Source organism: Tupaia chinensis, unplaced genomic scaffold, assembly GCF_000334495.1.
Source record: "Tupaia chinensis unplaced genomic scaffold, TupChi_1.0 Scaffold000366_1, whole genome shotgun sequence".
NCBI lineage: Eukaryota > Metazoa > Chordata > Mammalia > Scandentia > Tupaiidae > Tupaia > Tupaia belangeri.
The window spans coordinates 3,639,556-3,656,114 of NW_006159863.1; the positions used below are offsets into that span (position 1 = coordinate 3,639,556).

Sequence of the window (16,559 nt, forward strand, 5' to 3'; positions counted from 1 at the left end):
TTCTGTTCTGATTGGCGGACACTTCTTCCCGTCTGCTAGTGTACAGTCACTCTTCCCTCCCTCCACCCATCGGGCCTAGTCTGAGCCCACCCAGTGCAGGGCGTTGATTGGCTGAGTTCGGGCCGCTTCCGCGGGCTGATTGGAGAAGCTCAGTGTCAGTCTCGGAGAGGTGGGGGAAGGGCCACAGGCAGTCTGAGGAGCCTAGGGGCGGGGTGGGAAGGAGGACCGGCCAACCCGGGAGTGTGGGACCGAGAGTGCGTGTGTGGTGTGTCCACAAGAGAAGGAAGGTGGCGAAGGGAGGAGAGCTCGAGTGGGTGGAGGGAGGGGAAGGGCGGGAGGAGAAAAAGGTGGGAGGAGGACAAGGTGGGAGGGTGGCGACTCACTCAGGACCCAGCGGGGGCAGCGCGATGAGGCGGGTGACCCTGTTCCTTAATGGCAGCCCCAAGAATGGAAGGGGAAGGGGGTCGGGAGGGGGCGCGGCTGGCCGGCCGTGGGGGCGAGGGCAGCGGACGCCGGCCCGACTGCTGGGCTCACCCCGAGCCTGCACTTAACTCAACTGCCTGGGACACCAGCGCAGGTGCAGCGGCTGCTCCATGGTCCCCGCGGCCTCCTCCCGACCCTCGGGATCTCACCCCGAGCCTGCCCTTAACTCAACTGCCTGGGACACCAGCGCAGGTGCAGCGGCTGCTCCAGGTTCCCGAATCCAGGGTGCAGGTCCAGGGGGACGGAGGGGACGGAGGGCCGCTGTCCCCGGAGCGCTCGGTGTTGATGTACGTCTTCCCCTAGTCCGCCAAGACCCCGCTTCCTCCAGCCCTGCTAGAGAAGGCGCCTGTGTCCACCTTTCGTGCTGAGTAATGGTGTGGACACCAGCGCAGGTGCAGCGGCTGCTCCAGGTTCCCGAATCCAGGGTGCAGGTCCAGGGGGACGGAGGGGACGGAGGGCCGCTGTCCCCGGAGCGCTCGGTGTTGATGTACGTCTTCCCCTAGTCCGCCAAGACCCCGCTTCCTCCAGCCCTGCTAGAGAAGGCGCCTGTGTCCACCTTTCGTGCTGAGTAATGGTGTGCTCGGGAAAGTGGTAGTGATAACTTAAGACATGTAAGAGTGCTAAGGTAAAAAGAAATAAACTACCAGTGATCGAATAAAATATTCTTCCATCCGAGGTCGAATAGAGGGTTTAAAAATTGAGACTTTTTCTTGATGATTTCCCTCCCTTTTAGGTGCCCCAGATCCTCCAAGCCCCGCCGCCGCCAAACTCTGTACTCGTTCTATTATTTTGTCTTATTTTGGTTCCTTAGAGGACTGTGACAATAGACCGAAATGGATCGATTTGACAGTGGCCTTTGCTGTGTTAGGCCTTTGTTGAGGGCGTGGTGCTAAATAGTTTTCCAATGCTGGAGCAAGCCCAAATGACTCCTGATCCTTCTCAGCCTCTTGCCCCACCCATGAAAGTTGTTCTGCTTCTTTGGAAAATTTTGACTGTTCAAGGCATGCACGTTTATTCTCTGGCTTAATGATACTCAAAGTAACCAAGCCTTTAGAGTCTAAGGTAAAGGTTGGCCTCATTCTATTATTTGCCAAAATACTCTGCTCCTGCATATTCTGGAAACATTTTAAGACTTTAAATAGCAAAACTATCCAACAGCATGAAAAATAGCTTTCCAACTACTCTGCAGTTTGGAGTAAACACACTCGGAACATTTGAACCAAATCTGGTTTGTGGGCTATAATTTTTGTGTTCTTCTGGTCTTAGAGATTTAATACTCAGACAAAACAGAACTGGTATAAATTCAAATTCTTGAATTTCATGAATGCTGCATCAAAAATGTGCTTCACAAACTTTACATTACTTTTGACTGTTATTAACTATTTCTAAGGCAGTTTTGTTGTTAGCTACTACTCAATCTATAACTTTTTTTGGGGGGGGGGAGAGGTTTTTTTGCTATAGGGTGCGTGTGCTCGCCAGACAGAGACAGACAGAGATAGAAAGCGAGAAATCACCCCCCAAGGGGGGATGGCCACGCCGCAATCCCTTCTCCTCCATTGTCCTCTCGGGATCTTGGGCACGCACACGCGCCTGGCGTGAGTTTAAGCCACCGGGTTCGGGCCTCAAACCACGGTCGACTACTTGGGAGTCCAGCGACATAGCCATTATGTTAACTGCTGGTCCCTCAATCTAAAACTTTTACAGTTATAGGAAGAGAAATTTATTGGTAGTATTTCTTTTTTTAAAAAAGAATTGTTTTATTTAACTTTAGTTATTTTAACTTGACCAGCGAGGGACAGAATGAGAGAGAGAGAGAGTGAGGAGCCACCAGGTCTGGGATTCAAATCATGGTCAGCCATGTGGGAATCCAGCGCCCTCCACCACCACACTACAGATAATATTCTTAAGCAAAGTTACAACTGTATGTTCTCAAAAGCAAACCTCTGATTGACCCTTTTTTTCCCCATCTCTGCTAAGTTATTTCATGAGACAAAAATGTGTAGACCCAGCCAGCCAGAAATATTTATGTTGTAAATCTCTTCTGAGTCCACTGAATTTTGCTAGCAAAGATGACTGAGTTGATCTTTCCATATTTTTAATATTTTAAACCTATCTAGTTTTGAGTAGGTTATATTTCATTATTATTTATTATTATTTAAATTGTATTTACTTTAAAAATATTTTGCTAGGTGGGTCAGCAGGTGCTGTGGAGGTCTGCTGGATCCCACATTGTCTAGTACATGGTTTGAATCCCAGACCTGGTTGCTTGAAAAATCACACTGGGCATGTGTGTGTGCATACGCAAAGCATGGAGAGGAGAATGGAGAAGGAATTGAGGCATGGCCAACACCCGAGGGGATGATTTCTCACTTTTCCTTTTTCTCTCTTTTTGTCTCTCGTAAGTACATGTACCCTATAGCAAATCTAAAAAAAAAGGGGTTTTTATTGCTAGAAATCTCAGAAGATTTGAAAAAAATGCACCTCAAATACAGATAAATATGTTTATTACAAAGATCATAAAAAATCAAAACTGGAAAATACTAATAGTATTCAGTATTAAAAGGAAACAATGCATCATCCTTACTACTCATCTGGAGAACATATTTTAAACCAGAGTTATCAATTTTGTTTCCTTTCAGCTGATTTAAAGATATTGTTATAAATACTCATGACAAAAGAGCAGAATAATACAGTAATGATAGTATTTTATACACAAATACATATGAATTGATTATATTTAATTGGATTAGCTTGATTGTGACATGACTGACCATTAAGAACATTCAGGGCCAACTCTGACTTCAGGGTTAAAGCAGCCAGATTCCACATTGCTAATATTGAATCCTTGCCCCAGTCCCTTGAAAAACATGCCGGGCATGTGTACTTGAGTGCCTAAAAATCCCAAAAAGAGGGAGAGATGGAGAAGGGACTGTGACGTGATCATGCCTCATCGGAGGATGCTTTCTTCCTCTCCCTATCTTTCTCTGTCTCTTTCACTCTCTGTTGAGTAGCCCTCTTGCTCACACGCACATACAATGCAGAAACAAAGTGCTACTCTGAAATATACTCTGATTTTCCACCTACCAGTTAGAATATCTGTGTCACATTATCTTCTCATTTGCCTTCTTTCTAGTTTTGTTTCCGGGTCTTTAAGAATCATCAAATAAGTATCCTCCTTATAGCTTGTTAAGTGGTTGCCAGATTGTGAGCCATGAAGCCCCAGGTGGAGAGGTGAAGAGTTCTTACATGGTATTACATCATATGCTTGACATGTATTTTCTGTATTTCATAATGAATACATGTATCTAATCAGTATTTTTGATGTTGAAGATAGGACAATGCACACAGAAGGTATGTCAGATGATCCAGGAAGAAAATATACCTATTATTTATGTGTTTTACTTAAAAAATATAAAATAATATGCAAACTTGATTTTTTTCTAATCCAGAAAGACATAGATGCCTCCTACCACTGAAAAGGTCAGCTGGTCTCAAGTGTTCTGCGAGAAGAAAAGGCCTTCACATATGAGAAAGTTGTTAGTGCCTTTCTCACTGATTGATTCATGTTGATTGTGATATAGACACTTACAGGTGCCACATTAATATTTATATCATCCAGCTTTAACTAAATTAACCTTAACTAAGATGCTAAGTAGCTTTAAAAGATTCTTTAAAGGAAAAAAATTAAAAATGAAAAAAAAAAAAAAAAGACGCCTTCGAAGTGGGCATGGTGGTTTGGTGGTTAAGGTGCTGGATTCCCACATGACTGAATACATTTCAAGTCCTGGACCCTTGAAAATCACGCTGGGCATGCATGCATGTGTGCTCAAAATCTTGAGGAGAATGGAAGAGAAGGGACTGGGTGGTGTGGCCATACCCTGGTGGTGGTGGTAGTGGTTTCTTACTTGTTCTCTGTCTCTGGCAAGTGTGCATGCCTTGTGGCAAAAGCCTTAAAATTCTTTGGAAGAAACTGCAGATTGAAGACAATTATGCAAGCACGAGTAAACAAGAAAATGGAAAAGCTGCCACCTCTCCTACTATAAACATGAGATTAAAATAAGTGGATCTCTGGTCTGGCAGCAATAGCACAACGCTCTGTGATGCTGGGCTACATGGAAAGATCTTGGACTGGGAATCCTCCCTGTATATATGTAGGGCAGACAAAGGCCTACCTTTTATGTGGCCTGGCTGGCTGAGGCTGGGAGTGGATCTCAGCATCAAGATCTTCATGAGAACACCTCTCTCTCTCACACACCCATACTCTCTATCATAAAAGAAAGAAACAATAGAAACACTTGGAGAAGATTCAAAGGTTAAAAAAAATCTTAAAAAAAAAAACAAGCTAAACTCTTTGCATCTGAGAAGTCAAAGGTATCAAGTTTAAGTCCTGTTTAATAATTCCTATTAACAATCAACCTCTATGTATATACGAGGGACTTTTAAGAACCTTGTGAAAAACAATGGAATTGAAGTAGGAGTTTATTTTGGTGCAAAAATTCTGAAACCCATGGATAGTTATTTTTTTGTAATACTCATTTTCCACGGACTTTCTAGCAGACTCCTTATATTGTTGCTTAAAATATTAGCCAATGATAGGATGAGGTCATCATACTTAGCAAGACATTTAAAAATATTTTCCAGTACATGAAGGAAAAACGGCTTCAGATTGTATTTGGCAGAATCTCACTAGAATTAATAATATTTAAAGAGAAGTCTTACTGGTCAATTAATAGCCTAAATCAGTAGAAGTCCTCATACCTTTTTGACAGTCGTATGTACTTTGTAAGTTGTATATAGTTTATGAGTGGTATGTAGTATATAAACAATGTTTGAACACACTCCCAAAAACGTCTTACTGATGGAGTACATAGTCAAAGGTATCTGAAGCAGATAGTTCTAGAAAATTGGGATCTTTAAATTTTGGGGTAATTTTTTGGTTGTAAAGATTGTTCCAGGGATGGACCAGCAGATGGTGTGATGTTTATGTCACCGAACATCTGTGTATTTAAGTCCTGGACCCAGTGGCTTAAAACTCACGCTGGGTGTATGTGCACACATGAGTGCCCAAAATCTCAGGAGGAGATTGGAGGAGAAGGACTTGCAGCTTGGCCATCCTCCTTGGGATGGGGTGGGAGATAATTTCTCACTCTCTCTCCAGTGAGCACACATGCCCTATTGCAAAAACCTTAAAAAAAAAAAAAATTAGCTCCGAAAGTGTCAGTTATGCTTGCACCTTTCATCCTTTCTTCATCTCAGAATTCCCATTTTTTTTATTTTTTTTAATTTTTTTTATTTGAGGTTTTGTTTTGTTTGTTTTAAGGCAGGATCTTGCTGTCCTGATCCTGAAAAGCTGGAGGGCTGGAGAATGCGCAATGTGATCAGATCCTTTCAAGGACCTTTCTTTGATGTGCACCTACACCCTCTATGAGTAAAAAATTTTTAAATACTAATACTTAACTACAGGAGTGTAACTTAGATGGCTGTATTAAATTTGCATCCACGTTATGGTACGCATAGAGAAATGAAAGAAACACTGAGGAAGAAAGTTACTGGTAGGGTAAGGAGGGGATAATTAATATCCGGCCAAAGAAAGCCATGTAGAATAGACATACAAGAAGCAGAGATAAATAATAGGGGAGAGAAACATTTAGAAAATTCTTAGTATAATAGCAACTGTGATATAAGAATGGTGGTATTGGAAAGGAGAAGCTTATTACCCTCCCCTTACCGAACCTTACACCCATAAAAGTAGTTTGGCACATATTTTGGTCAGCCACTTTGTCCTTCGCACTCTGTTTCTTGCCTTACTCTCTGTGTACCCTTTGCCTTAAAACAATGAGGTTTGCTGTATGTGCTCTGTGCTTTATTTCTCCTCCTTTTCAACCAGGAATGTATGTGCAATAGCAATTCTAGACTCTTGCAGAAGTGAAAAATGACAGGAAATATGGAGTCATAGTCATTTAAAAAAAAAAAATGTTTTGAGGTTTTGCCATCGAGTGTGTGCACTTGCCAGAGAGAAGGAAAGTAAGAAATCACCCTCCAGGGAATCTTGAGCATGCATGCATACGTGCCAGGTGTGAATTTTTAAGCTATAGTGTCCAGGGCTCGAACTACAGTCAGCCATGGGGAATCCAGCACCTTACCCATCACACTACCTGTTGACCCCCGTTCCAGTTTTTGTTTGAGATAGATTTTTGCTACAGGGTATGTGTGCTCGCCAGAGAGACAGAGACAGGGAGACAGAAAGCAAGAAATCACACTCCCCCAGAGGGGATGGCCATGCTGCAGTCCCTTCTCCTCCATTTTCCTCTCAGGATTTTGGGCATGCAAGCACATGCACCCAGAGTTAAGTTTTAAGCCTGCGGGTCTGGGACTCAAACCACAGTTTACTATATGGGAGTCTAGCGACATAACTATTCCATCATCTGCTGGTCCCTCCATCCCCATTCAAGTTTTAATTATTTATGGTGTACCTGCTACAGACAAGACAATCTGCTAAGTGTTTTGCATTTTTTTTTAATTTGGTAAAATATATGTAACACAAACTTTACAATCTTAACTATTTTTAAGTGTATAACTTATTAACATTTAGTACATTCACAATGTGTGTGGCCATCCTCACTATTTATTTCCAGAACTTTGTCATCATTCCAAACAGAATGATTAAGCAATAATTAAGCAATAACTCTTCATTCCCATCTCTGTCTTGATAGCCTTTATTTTACTTCCTGTCTCTAAGAACTTGCCTTTCCTTTATTCTACTTTCTGTCTCTTAGAATTTGCCTTTTCTGAGTGTTATTTGTCCTTTTGTATGTCTGGCTTATTTCACTTAGCATAACGTTTTCAAGGCTCATTCATTTTATAGCATGTATCAGAATTTCATCCTTTTCAGACCTGACAAATATTCCTTTGTATGTATATTTCACATTTTGTTTATCCAGTCATCTGCTTATGGACACTTGGGTTATGGCTTTGTTTCTTATATTTGATTTAGTTCCTTTTAAACTGTACTTGCCCTTGACCCTTCCCCAGAATGTTCCAGCTTTCGGCGCTCTCCTGGCCTTCATCTCAGGTCCAAGAGAAAGAACCTGGAATTGGACTTTTTGAAAGATTGCATGCTCCCTGGGGGACCAGTAGTTAGCATAATGGCTATGTCGCTGGACTCCCACATAGTTGACCGCGGTTCACGTCCCAGATCCAGTGGCTTAAAACTCAATGCCGGGCACATGTGTGTGCGTGCCCAAGATCCCGAGAGAAGAATGGAGGAGAAGGGATTATGGCATGGCCATCCCCCCTCGGGGGTTGCTTTTTCCCTTTCTGTCTCTCTGTCTCTCTCAGTCTGTCTGGCGAGCACATGCACCCTATAGCAAAAAAAAAAAAGAAAAGAAAAAAATCTCTCAAAAAAAAAAAGATTGCATGCTCCCACATTAGCAACAACTCTCCCATGCCCTGCTGTCTATTTATTCATTTATTTAACTGAAAAATTAAGTGTCCAGGTGCTCTGCTCACTGGTAGACACAGAACCAGCCCAGATCCTCATTTCATGTGGTATCTTGTACAGTATTCTTGGGAATCTAATTAGCTCTTCATGCTTCATGTTAGCTCTTCATTAGCTCTTCCTCGTCTACTTTTTGTTCATAACTTTCAAAGGTCATAACTGGTAATGGTACAACCATACAAGTCAGCCACTGGGAACCCTCAGTGCAATTATGACCAGAGCACAGAATTCACTTACAAGTAGGGATTTGCAACTCCCAGCTTAAGCAGTTACATGTTATCTTTCATACATACACATACACACAAACACACACATACATATGTATGCACATTAGACTGTGATTCAAGGTAGGACAGATCAATTCATTGTCACCCAGTTATTTGCTATATTCAGAATGTTAGAGGAAAAAAAGAATGGGTCTATGTTAACTTTAGAACTAGAGCACTTTTTATCAAAATTTAAGATTATAGATTATTTTGTTCAGAGATAATTTCTTATTCTCTATTGATAGTTTTGGAATGGTTCAATATTAGGCAGTAAGTAAATATGAGTCATAGAAAAAAAGGACTGTTAAGAACCTTTTGGAGAGGTCAGCACGTAGTAGAGTGGTTACAGCGCTGGACTCCCACATGGCTGACTACAGTTCAAGTTCTGGACCTGGTGGCTTCATAATCATGCCAGGTGCATGTTCATGTTTGCTCAAAATCCCAGGAGGAAAATGAAGAAGAGGGGATTGTGGCATGGCCATTCCCCCTAGGGGGGTGATTTCTCACTGTCCCTTTCTGTGTCTCTCTCTCCAAAGAGTACATGTACCTTATGGCAACAAAACAACAAAAACAAAACTTTTGGACTTTCCTTTTATAAATGATAACTTCATTTTTTTAGTCTCATTGATATTGTGATGGTTTGTAATTTGTGAGTGGTGAAATTTATTATGTAAGTTGTTCAAATTAATGTTGTATGTTTACAGGTGGTTGCTGTTTATGGAACTTTATCTGATTTGCTTTCTGTGGCAAGCAGTAAACTTGGCATAAAAGCCACCAGTGTGTATAATGGAAAAGGTGGACTGATTGATGATATTGCTTTGATCAGGTAACCTTACCTTTTGATAAACTGTCAACAGTGTGTCCTTGGCTTCCTGATGCTCTGTTTCCCCTAAGAAGTAGTTTCTAAGTCATTGTTATGAATACAAAATTTTGGGGGCCAGCAGGTGGTGTGGTGGTTAACATGCTGGACACTCCCATGTGGCCGATCATGGTTCTAGTCCCAGACCTGGTGGCTTTCTTTCTCTCTCTCTGTCTCTGTTTCTGTCTCTCTCTCTGATAAAAATTTAAAAAATAAATCAATAAATGAATGAGTAAATAAAATTTAAAATAATTCTAAAAAAAAAAAAGAATATAAAATTTTGGCCAGTGATTACCTAGAATTTAGTCTTTAGAATTTAAGTCATTTGGACATAGGGTACATTGAGCAGATACTGTATTCCAGTACATTGATAGTCTTTCCGCATACTTCATATATGGTTATGAAGAAATTTCTTTGCAGTACTAGCGATCATTCTAATTAGGCCTACAGTTTTTAATATTAAAAATCTTATCCTTGTCTTTACTTTTATATGCTATTGCAGATTGTTAAATTACTTTTTAAACAATGCTTTGAATTTTATAAACATTATGGAGACCTACTTTTGTGAATATTTGCTGAGTAAGCTACAATTTTAACTAGAGGTATCACCAGTGAAACAACACAATAGTGTGCGAATTTTTTGTTTTATCTTGAAATATCTCAGGCAGATTTACTTCTATAAAACAAGCTTATGGTTCAACTCATTCCTTTCTCATAAGGTCAAAGAATTTTGGTTCAAAATGAGACTTAAAAGGGGACCAGCAGTTATTGTAATGGCTGTGTGGCTGAACTCCCACGTAGTCAACTGTGGTTCGAGTCCCGGACCCAGTGGCTTAAACTCACGCCAGGTTGCATGTGCGTGCATGCCCAAGATCCTGAGAGGAGAATGGAGAAGAAGGGATTGCTGTGTGGCCATCCCCTGTGGGGGGTGATTTCTCACTTTCTATCTTTCTGGCAAGCGCACATACCCTATATCAAAAACCTCTCAAAAAAAAAAAAACAAAAAAAAAAAACCAGACTTAAACAAGACCAGCTGATGGCATGGTAGTTAAGGTGGCTGGACCTCACATGGCTAACTACACAGTTCAAGTCCTAGACCTGGCAGCTTAAAAAATCACACTGAGTATGGGAGCACACATGCCCAGTATCCCTAGAGGAGAGGGTATTGTGGTGTAGTCATCCACTATGGAGGGTGCTTTTTCTCTTTCTTTCTCTCTACGGCATGTGCACACCCTATAGCAAATTTTTTAAAAAATAAAAGAGAAAAATTTTCATACTAATGGAAAAAAAGTTAAAAAGCAAGTAAAAAATAGTTCAAATCCAAATTATTTCAAATTAGAAGAATTTCTTAGTTTTCAGTATCTATTGCCCAGCTTCTTTCAGCTTCAAAGGATAATTGAGTTCCACTGTTGAATGACCTCCATCATCTAATTTTCTACTTAACAACCACAGACGTTGCTTCTATGAAAAATTTAGTGTGTTCTTATCATGACTTACAGGAAATAAAACCTTCTGCAACATAGAAAGTCATAACTGAAGCCTTCTGAGCTATAAAACAGCAACCTGCTTATTAGTTTTTGGTTCACAGTGCAGTCTTTGATCATTTATTTGTACTATTAGTAGAACTGATTGGGGAGGGGAGTAGAATATATACTGATGATCTGGAATTGTGAGTTATATACAATAATTTACTTTTGAGTGTATGGTGGTATGGGTAGACTAAGTATAGCAGAGTTACTTCCAATTACAGCTTTTTTTTTTAATAACTATTTATTTTATTCTTTATTTATTCATTCATTGATTTTTTTAAATTTGACCAGAGAGAGATAGAGGGGGAGAGTGAGAGATAGAGGAAGTGAGAACGCAAGCCATCAGGTCCAGGACTCGAACCCCGGTCGGCCATGTGGGAGTGTCCAGCGCCTTAACCACCACACCACCTGCTGGTCCCACCAATTACAGCTTTTCCAGATGAATATAAAAATTTATTTTATTTTCAAAGCACAACAATAGTAGCTAATTTGGCAGAGCATCTCAATAATTTATTTAGAGATAAAGAACATAAAAAAAAAAGAAAGAAAGAAATGAGGCCTATAGCTTTAATCAGATTCTTTAAGCTTAGTAGTACCTTCTTTAGTTGATCAGAAAGTTGAATTCATATCATTTGTATAATGGGATTTTTTTTTTCACCTATTTTAGAAGTACTTTTATGTGTAGGATCTTTTTTTTTTTAATTTAAATTGAGAAGGTTAAGCGAGGGGTTAAACATAACACTGGAAGCTTAGCTTCTTTGCAGTATAGATATCAAAACATCTTTTTATACATAATTTTAAGGAATTTAGATTTAATAGGTAATTAATATGACTTCTAAATTTTGATGGCTTTTTAAATTTTGATTTCCACAGGGATGATGATGTTTTATTTGTGTGTGAAGGAGAGCCATTTATTGGTAAGTGACTTCCTTAAAAACTAATTTTAGGAACCAGCAGATGGCATAATGATTACATTGCTGACTGTCACGTAGTCTATTGCAGTTCAAGTCCCAGACTTACAACTCATGCCAGGTGCATGCATGTGCACCTGTACCTACCCAAAATCCTGCGAGAAGAATGAAGAGAAAGGATTGCAGCATGGCCATCCCCTGGGGAGAGATTTCTTGCTTTCTTGCTCTGTCCTTCTTTGTCTTTCTGGCGAGCACACATGCCCTATAGCAAAAATCTCTTAAACTAATTTTGTTTGCTGAAATAATAAAGATAAAAAGCCAGGTATTTTAAATGATATTACCAAGTTTACCATTAAAAAGAATCTTGTAACTGTATTCAGATATTTACAGTGTTTTAAATTCTGCATTGGATATGTATCCTAAAGTAATTACACGATCATACTTTGATATGGATATCGTGTCTTTTACATGCCTTTAAAATGCTCTTGATGGGTACATATTAATTATGACCCAATAGAACAGTTTTGTTTTAGAAACTACAAGTGTCTTGTTTTCAAATTTTTCTTTTTGATAGTAATTGCCCAAATTTCTCTTAAGTGTTATATTTAATACACAACATTATATACTATATTCTCTCCTTCTCTTAGTTTTACTTTTTCAAATGTGTCTAATGCTGGCCTCCGTCCTTTTGTTATATCTCTAGTGGTTGTCTGAAACTCATTCTCTAGAAGAGTTCTCTAAAGAGACCTGTGAGAATAGAATTCTCTGACATCTTACATGTTAGTAACAGTTTATGACTTCTATACTTGAAAATCAGTTTGGGTATAAAACTGTAAGTCAAAGCTTATCAAATTTTAAACTTTATATAGTTTATTAGATGCCAGTCATACCTCAGGGAAGCTGTTGAGAAATTTATGTTACTCCATTTTATTCTGGCTTGAAGTGTTATCATTCAAAACATCTTACCTTTCTTAACTGATTACTTTTCCTAGATCATCCAAAAGATTTTTCTTCTTGAAAGTATAGTAATTTTAGGGACTAGGAGGTAATGAGGTGGTTAAGGTGCTGGATCCCACATCGCCAACTCTGTGGTTTAAATCCTGGACCCAGCAGCTTGTAAAACAGGCCAGGTGCGTGGATACATGCCCAAAATCCTGAGAGGAGGATGGAGGAGAAGGGATTGCGGCATGGCCCTCCCTGGTTGGGAGGTGATTTCTCACTTCCCCTCTCTCTGTCTTTTCAGTGGCAAGCCATGCACCCTATGACAAAAATTAAAGTAAATAAATAAAAAGTATAGTAATTTTTTAGTAGAATAGTTATTGGTGTTTTAGGTTATTCTGGGTCGGTTTTCTCAGGTTTCTAGTAGGTCATTTCAGTGTATATATATTTAACTTCAGAGTCATTTTCTTGAAATTTAAGTTATATATGTTTTTTGCCCCTTTTGCTTTCATGTCCTTCCTTCAGGGCTCCTGTTGTATGTATTGTTGGATCTTAAACGCTTATATTTTACATTTGAAATATTCTATTAAATTCTTTTCAGCTCTTTATTTCTTTTTTACTTTTAAAGCTTTCTGCTTTTTTCTCCTTTTATTTCCCCTAAGGCGTTATTTGTTGTTAATTTTTACAGGGAATTAGTTTTTCTTAATTTATGAAAAAGGGTTGACTTAGGAAAGATTTTATTTTTTTCATTTTGGGACTCTACAGTTCCCCTTTCTTGTTTTTTTGGTTTTGTTTTTAAATGGCATATACGTCACCTTCTGATATTCTGGTTGTTAGACCTTCTTAATTTTTATCTGGACTTCTTTTTCTTTTGTCTCTGTTCCTTCCAACTTGGATTTTTTTCTCCAGCATCTTGTCAGCAGTTTTAAGCTTTCTCCTTAGAAAAAGGGAGTTTGATTGGTTGGTTTTGAGAATTCATTTCTAGCCCCTTCTGATTTTATTGCATACTACTTACCTCACTCACTTTTGGGGTAGGCATACCACTCCCACTTTCAGTCTGCAGCTCTCAAAGAGCATGCTGTTTGTGTAGCTATTGGTGTCAGTAAGAATACTTTAATCTTCTAGTTTTGTTTTAGATGCTATCTGCAGTTTTAAAATTTTGAAATTTGCTGTCCTGGTAGCCCTAGTATGTGATCATGTATGTTACAGTTTCAAAACTATACCACTGCCATCTTTCTAGAATCCTTAATCTTAATGTTTTTATTATTTTTTACATTGCATATCCAGATCCTCAGACAGATTCTAAACCACCCGAAGGATTATCAGGATTGCACACTGACTGGCTAACGTTAAATGTTGGAGGACGGTACTTTACAACTACAAGGTAAGTGCGTGTATCTGTGTGCTAGAGAGAGAGAGAGAGAGAGAGAGAGAGAGAGAAAGAAAAAGGGATACTATGTATTATTTGTTCTTTCCTTCAATTTTCAGAAGTCCCTAAAAGCTATTCAAATGTTTAAATATGCTATGTGAGCTGAAACCATTTTTCAGAACCTTTTTATTTTTTGAAGAAAAAAGTAGAACATGGTTTGCAAGCCATTCCAGAGAAATCATACAAAATGTGAATTCAAGTGTTTTAGAACCTGCTTTTTAGATATTGAGTAATAGACATTCGATACAAGTAAAAATGAACAATATTGAAATTTGTAGAGACTTAAAACTGCTTTATGTTAAAGGAAAAAAATGTTAAATTTGGAATATTTGAAATATTGTGTATAGCTCGCTAGGAGGATAGAATAGTAATTAAAGGAAACTAAAACAATATTTAATCAAAGGAAGTGCCAGATTAGAAAGGATTCTGATAAATGGCAACTTATTGCACGTTTTTGTTTCCCAGCATTACTCCTACCAGGTTATAGCATGCATCTTTTTGAGAGAGCAGCTGGGATCCAGTATACTCTTGACTTAAATATGTTTGTTTATAAAGACAAATGGAGAAATCAATTTTTTTCCCTGAATTCTTAGGAGCACTTTAGTGAATAAAGAACCTGACAGTATGCTGGCCCACATGTTTAAGGATAGAGGTGAGTGTGACATTGTTTCTACAATGTGTGTGATCTGATTATATCTGTCTGTATTTTCTAACTCCTGACCTTACTTTTTAATGATAACCATAATTATCACAAGAGTAAAAGCTTACTGATTTTTACACAATTTTTTGGTCCATATATTTTTAACTTTGTTTTGTTTTGTTTTGTTTTGTGGTTCTCGTAATGATAACCCAGGTGTCTGGGGAAATAAGCAAGATCATAGAGGAGCTTTCTTAATTGACCGCAGTCCTGAGTATTTTGAACCCATTTTGAACTACTTGCGTCATGGACAGCTCATTGTAAATGATGGCATTAACTTACTAGGTGAGTACGTAATATAATTCCTTACATTTTTCAAGTTTAGGATGTTTATTTTTATAAAAGTGAAAGTATATCTTTTCCATGTTTAAGATATTTTCACACACTGGGAACCAGAACCAGCAGTTAGCGTAATGGCTATGTCGCTGGACCCCACGTAGTAGATCGCGGTTCACGTCCTGGATCCGGTGGCTTAAAACTCATGCCAGGCGCGTGTGCGTGCGTGCCCAAGATCCCAAGAGGAGAATGGAGGAGAAGGGATTGCGGCGTGACCATCCCCCCTGGGGGGTGATTTCTCGCTTTCTGTCTCTATGTCTCTCTATCTGTCTGGCGCACGCGCCATATAGCGAAAATCTCTCTCAAAAATAAAAAAGATATTTTCACACGTTTGTGAGTGTATCGAAGCATAGAAATAGATGCAGGCACAGGCGGTCTTTGAGGTGACAGTCTTTGTACTTACAGGTTTATGTCTAATGCATACATTTCCATTTTAGTTTCTAAGTAGATTTAGATTCGATCACAAGGGACTTAAGAGGATTTTTTTTAAAGGTTTTTGCCATACGGTGCATGTGCACACTAAAGAGAAAGAAAGTGAGAAATCACCCTCCAGGAGGGATGGCCATGTTGCAATTTCTTTTCTTTCGCTCTCCTCTTGGGATTTTGGGCACAGATGCCCAAACACCCTGCATGATTTTCAAGCCACTAGGTCGAGGCCGAATTGCTGTTGGCCATGCGGGAATCCAGCACCTTAACTACCATACCACACCTGCCAACCCCTCTTGTTTTATTTCTTTTTTTAATTTAGTTTTATATTTTAGAGAAATAGGGCATATGTGCTCATCAGAGAGACAGAGTGACAGAAAGTGAGAAATTACCCTTTGGGGGGATGGCCATGCTGCAATCCCTTCTCCTCCATTCTCCTCTTGGGATTTTGGGCACACATGCTGCCGAATCCAGGACTTGAACTATGGTCTACTACATGGGATTCAGCATTATAACCATTATGCCATCTGCTGTTCCCTGTTTTATTTTTTAAATTGAACTGTGACTATGTCTTGGTTTCAAGTCATGGCCATTCCCATTGTATTGACAAGTAGAGTACTGAAGACAGGAATTCATGCTTTGGATTCAGTAAGAATGGTTAGAGTCTCAATTTTCCAATTTAGTTGAAAACTACTTTGGGTGCAGTTTCTCTGAGCCCTCTTCGAAAAAAAATGGGTTTTTAAAATACTTTCATCCCAGGGCCAGCGGATGGTGTGGTGGTCAAGGTGCTGGACTCTCACATGGCCGATTGTAGTTTGGGTGCCAGACTTGATGGATTGCTTTCTCATTCTCTCTGTCTCTCTCTGGTGAGCTCACATGCCCTAGAGCAAATAAAAAATAATAATGATAATAATAATTAATAAAAAAAATTTTTAAATACTCTTATCTCTGCTTGACTGACATGATTTTGGTCAAAGTGCATGGAGATGATGTAGACAAGAGCCTTTATAAAGCAGTAGCTGCATATGCAGACGCTATGGGCTTCAAAGTGACTGAATTGGGTCTAACAGAGGTACTTAGGAGTGGTGGGGAGTGCAGCCGTTCTGAGTTCACTTGCCTGCTCAGCTTTGGCTGATTATTGCCATGTGGAAATGTGGGATTAGGGTCCCACAGCTTTGATTTTTAA

The 16,559-nt window shown here is 39.4% G+C and overlaps 1 protein-coding gene across 4 annotated transcripts in view; it reads left to right on the plus strand.

Moving 5' to 3' along the window:
• The first annotated feature begins 209 nt into the window (after positions 1–209).
• KCTD9 (potassium channel tetramerization domain containing 9) overlaps positions 210–16,559 on the plus strand; it is a 38,568-nt gene continuing 22,218 nt past the window's right edge. The window contains exons 1-6 of one of the 4 annotated variants that reach the window (XM_006153249.3): positions 211–453; positions 8,950–9,073; positions 11,509–11,552; positions 13,773–13,869; positions 14,508–14,566; positions 14,768–14,896. In XM_006153249.3, the coding sequence (XP_006153311.1) occupies positions 408–453; positions 8,950–9,073; positions 11,509–11,552; positions 13,773–13,869; positions 14,508–14,566; positions 14,768–14,896 (499 nt within the window). In that variant the 5' untranslated portion in view covers positions 211–407. Of the gene's footprint in view, positions 454–8,949; positions 9,074–11,506; positions 11,553–13,772; positions 13,870–14,379; positions 14,567–14,767; positions 14,897–16,559 lie in introns of those variants that run through there. The other 3 variants (XM_006153251.3, XM_014589649.2, XM_006153252.3) reach the window with 3 other exon arrangements.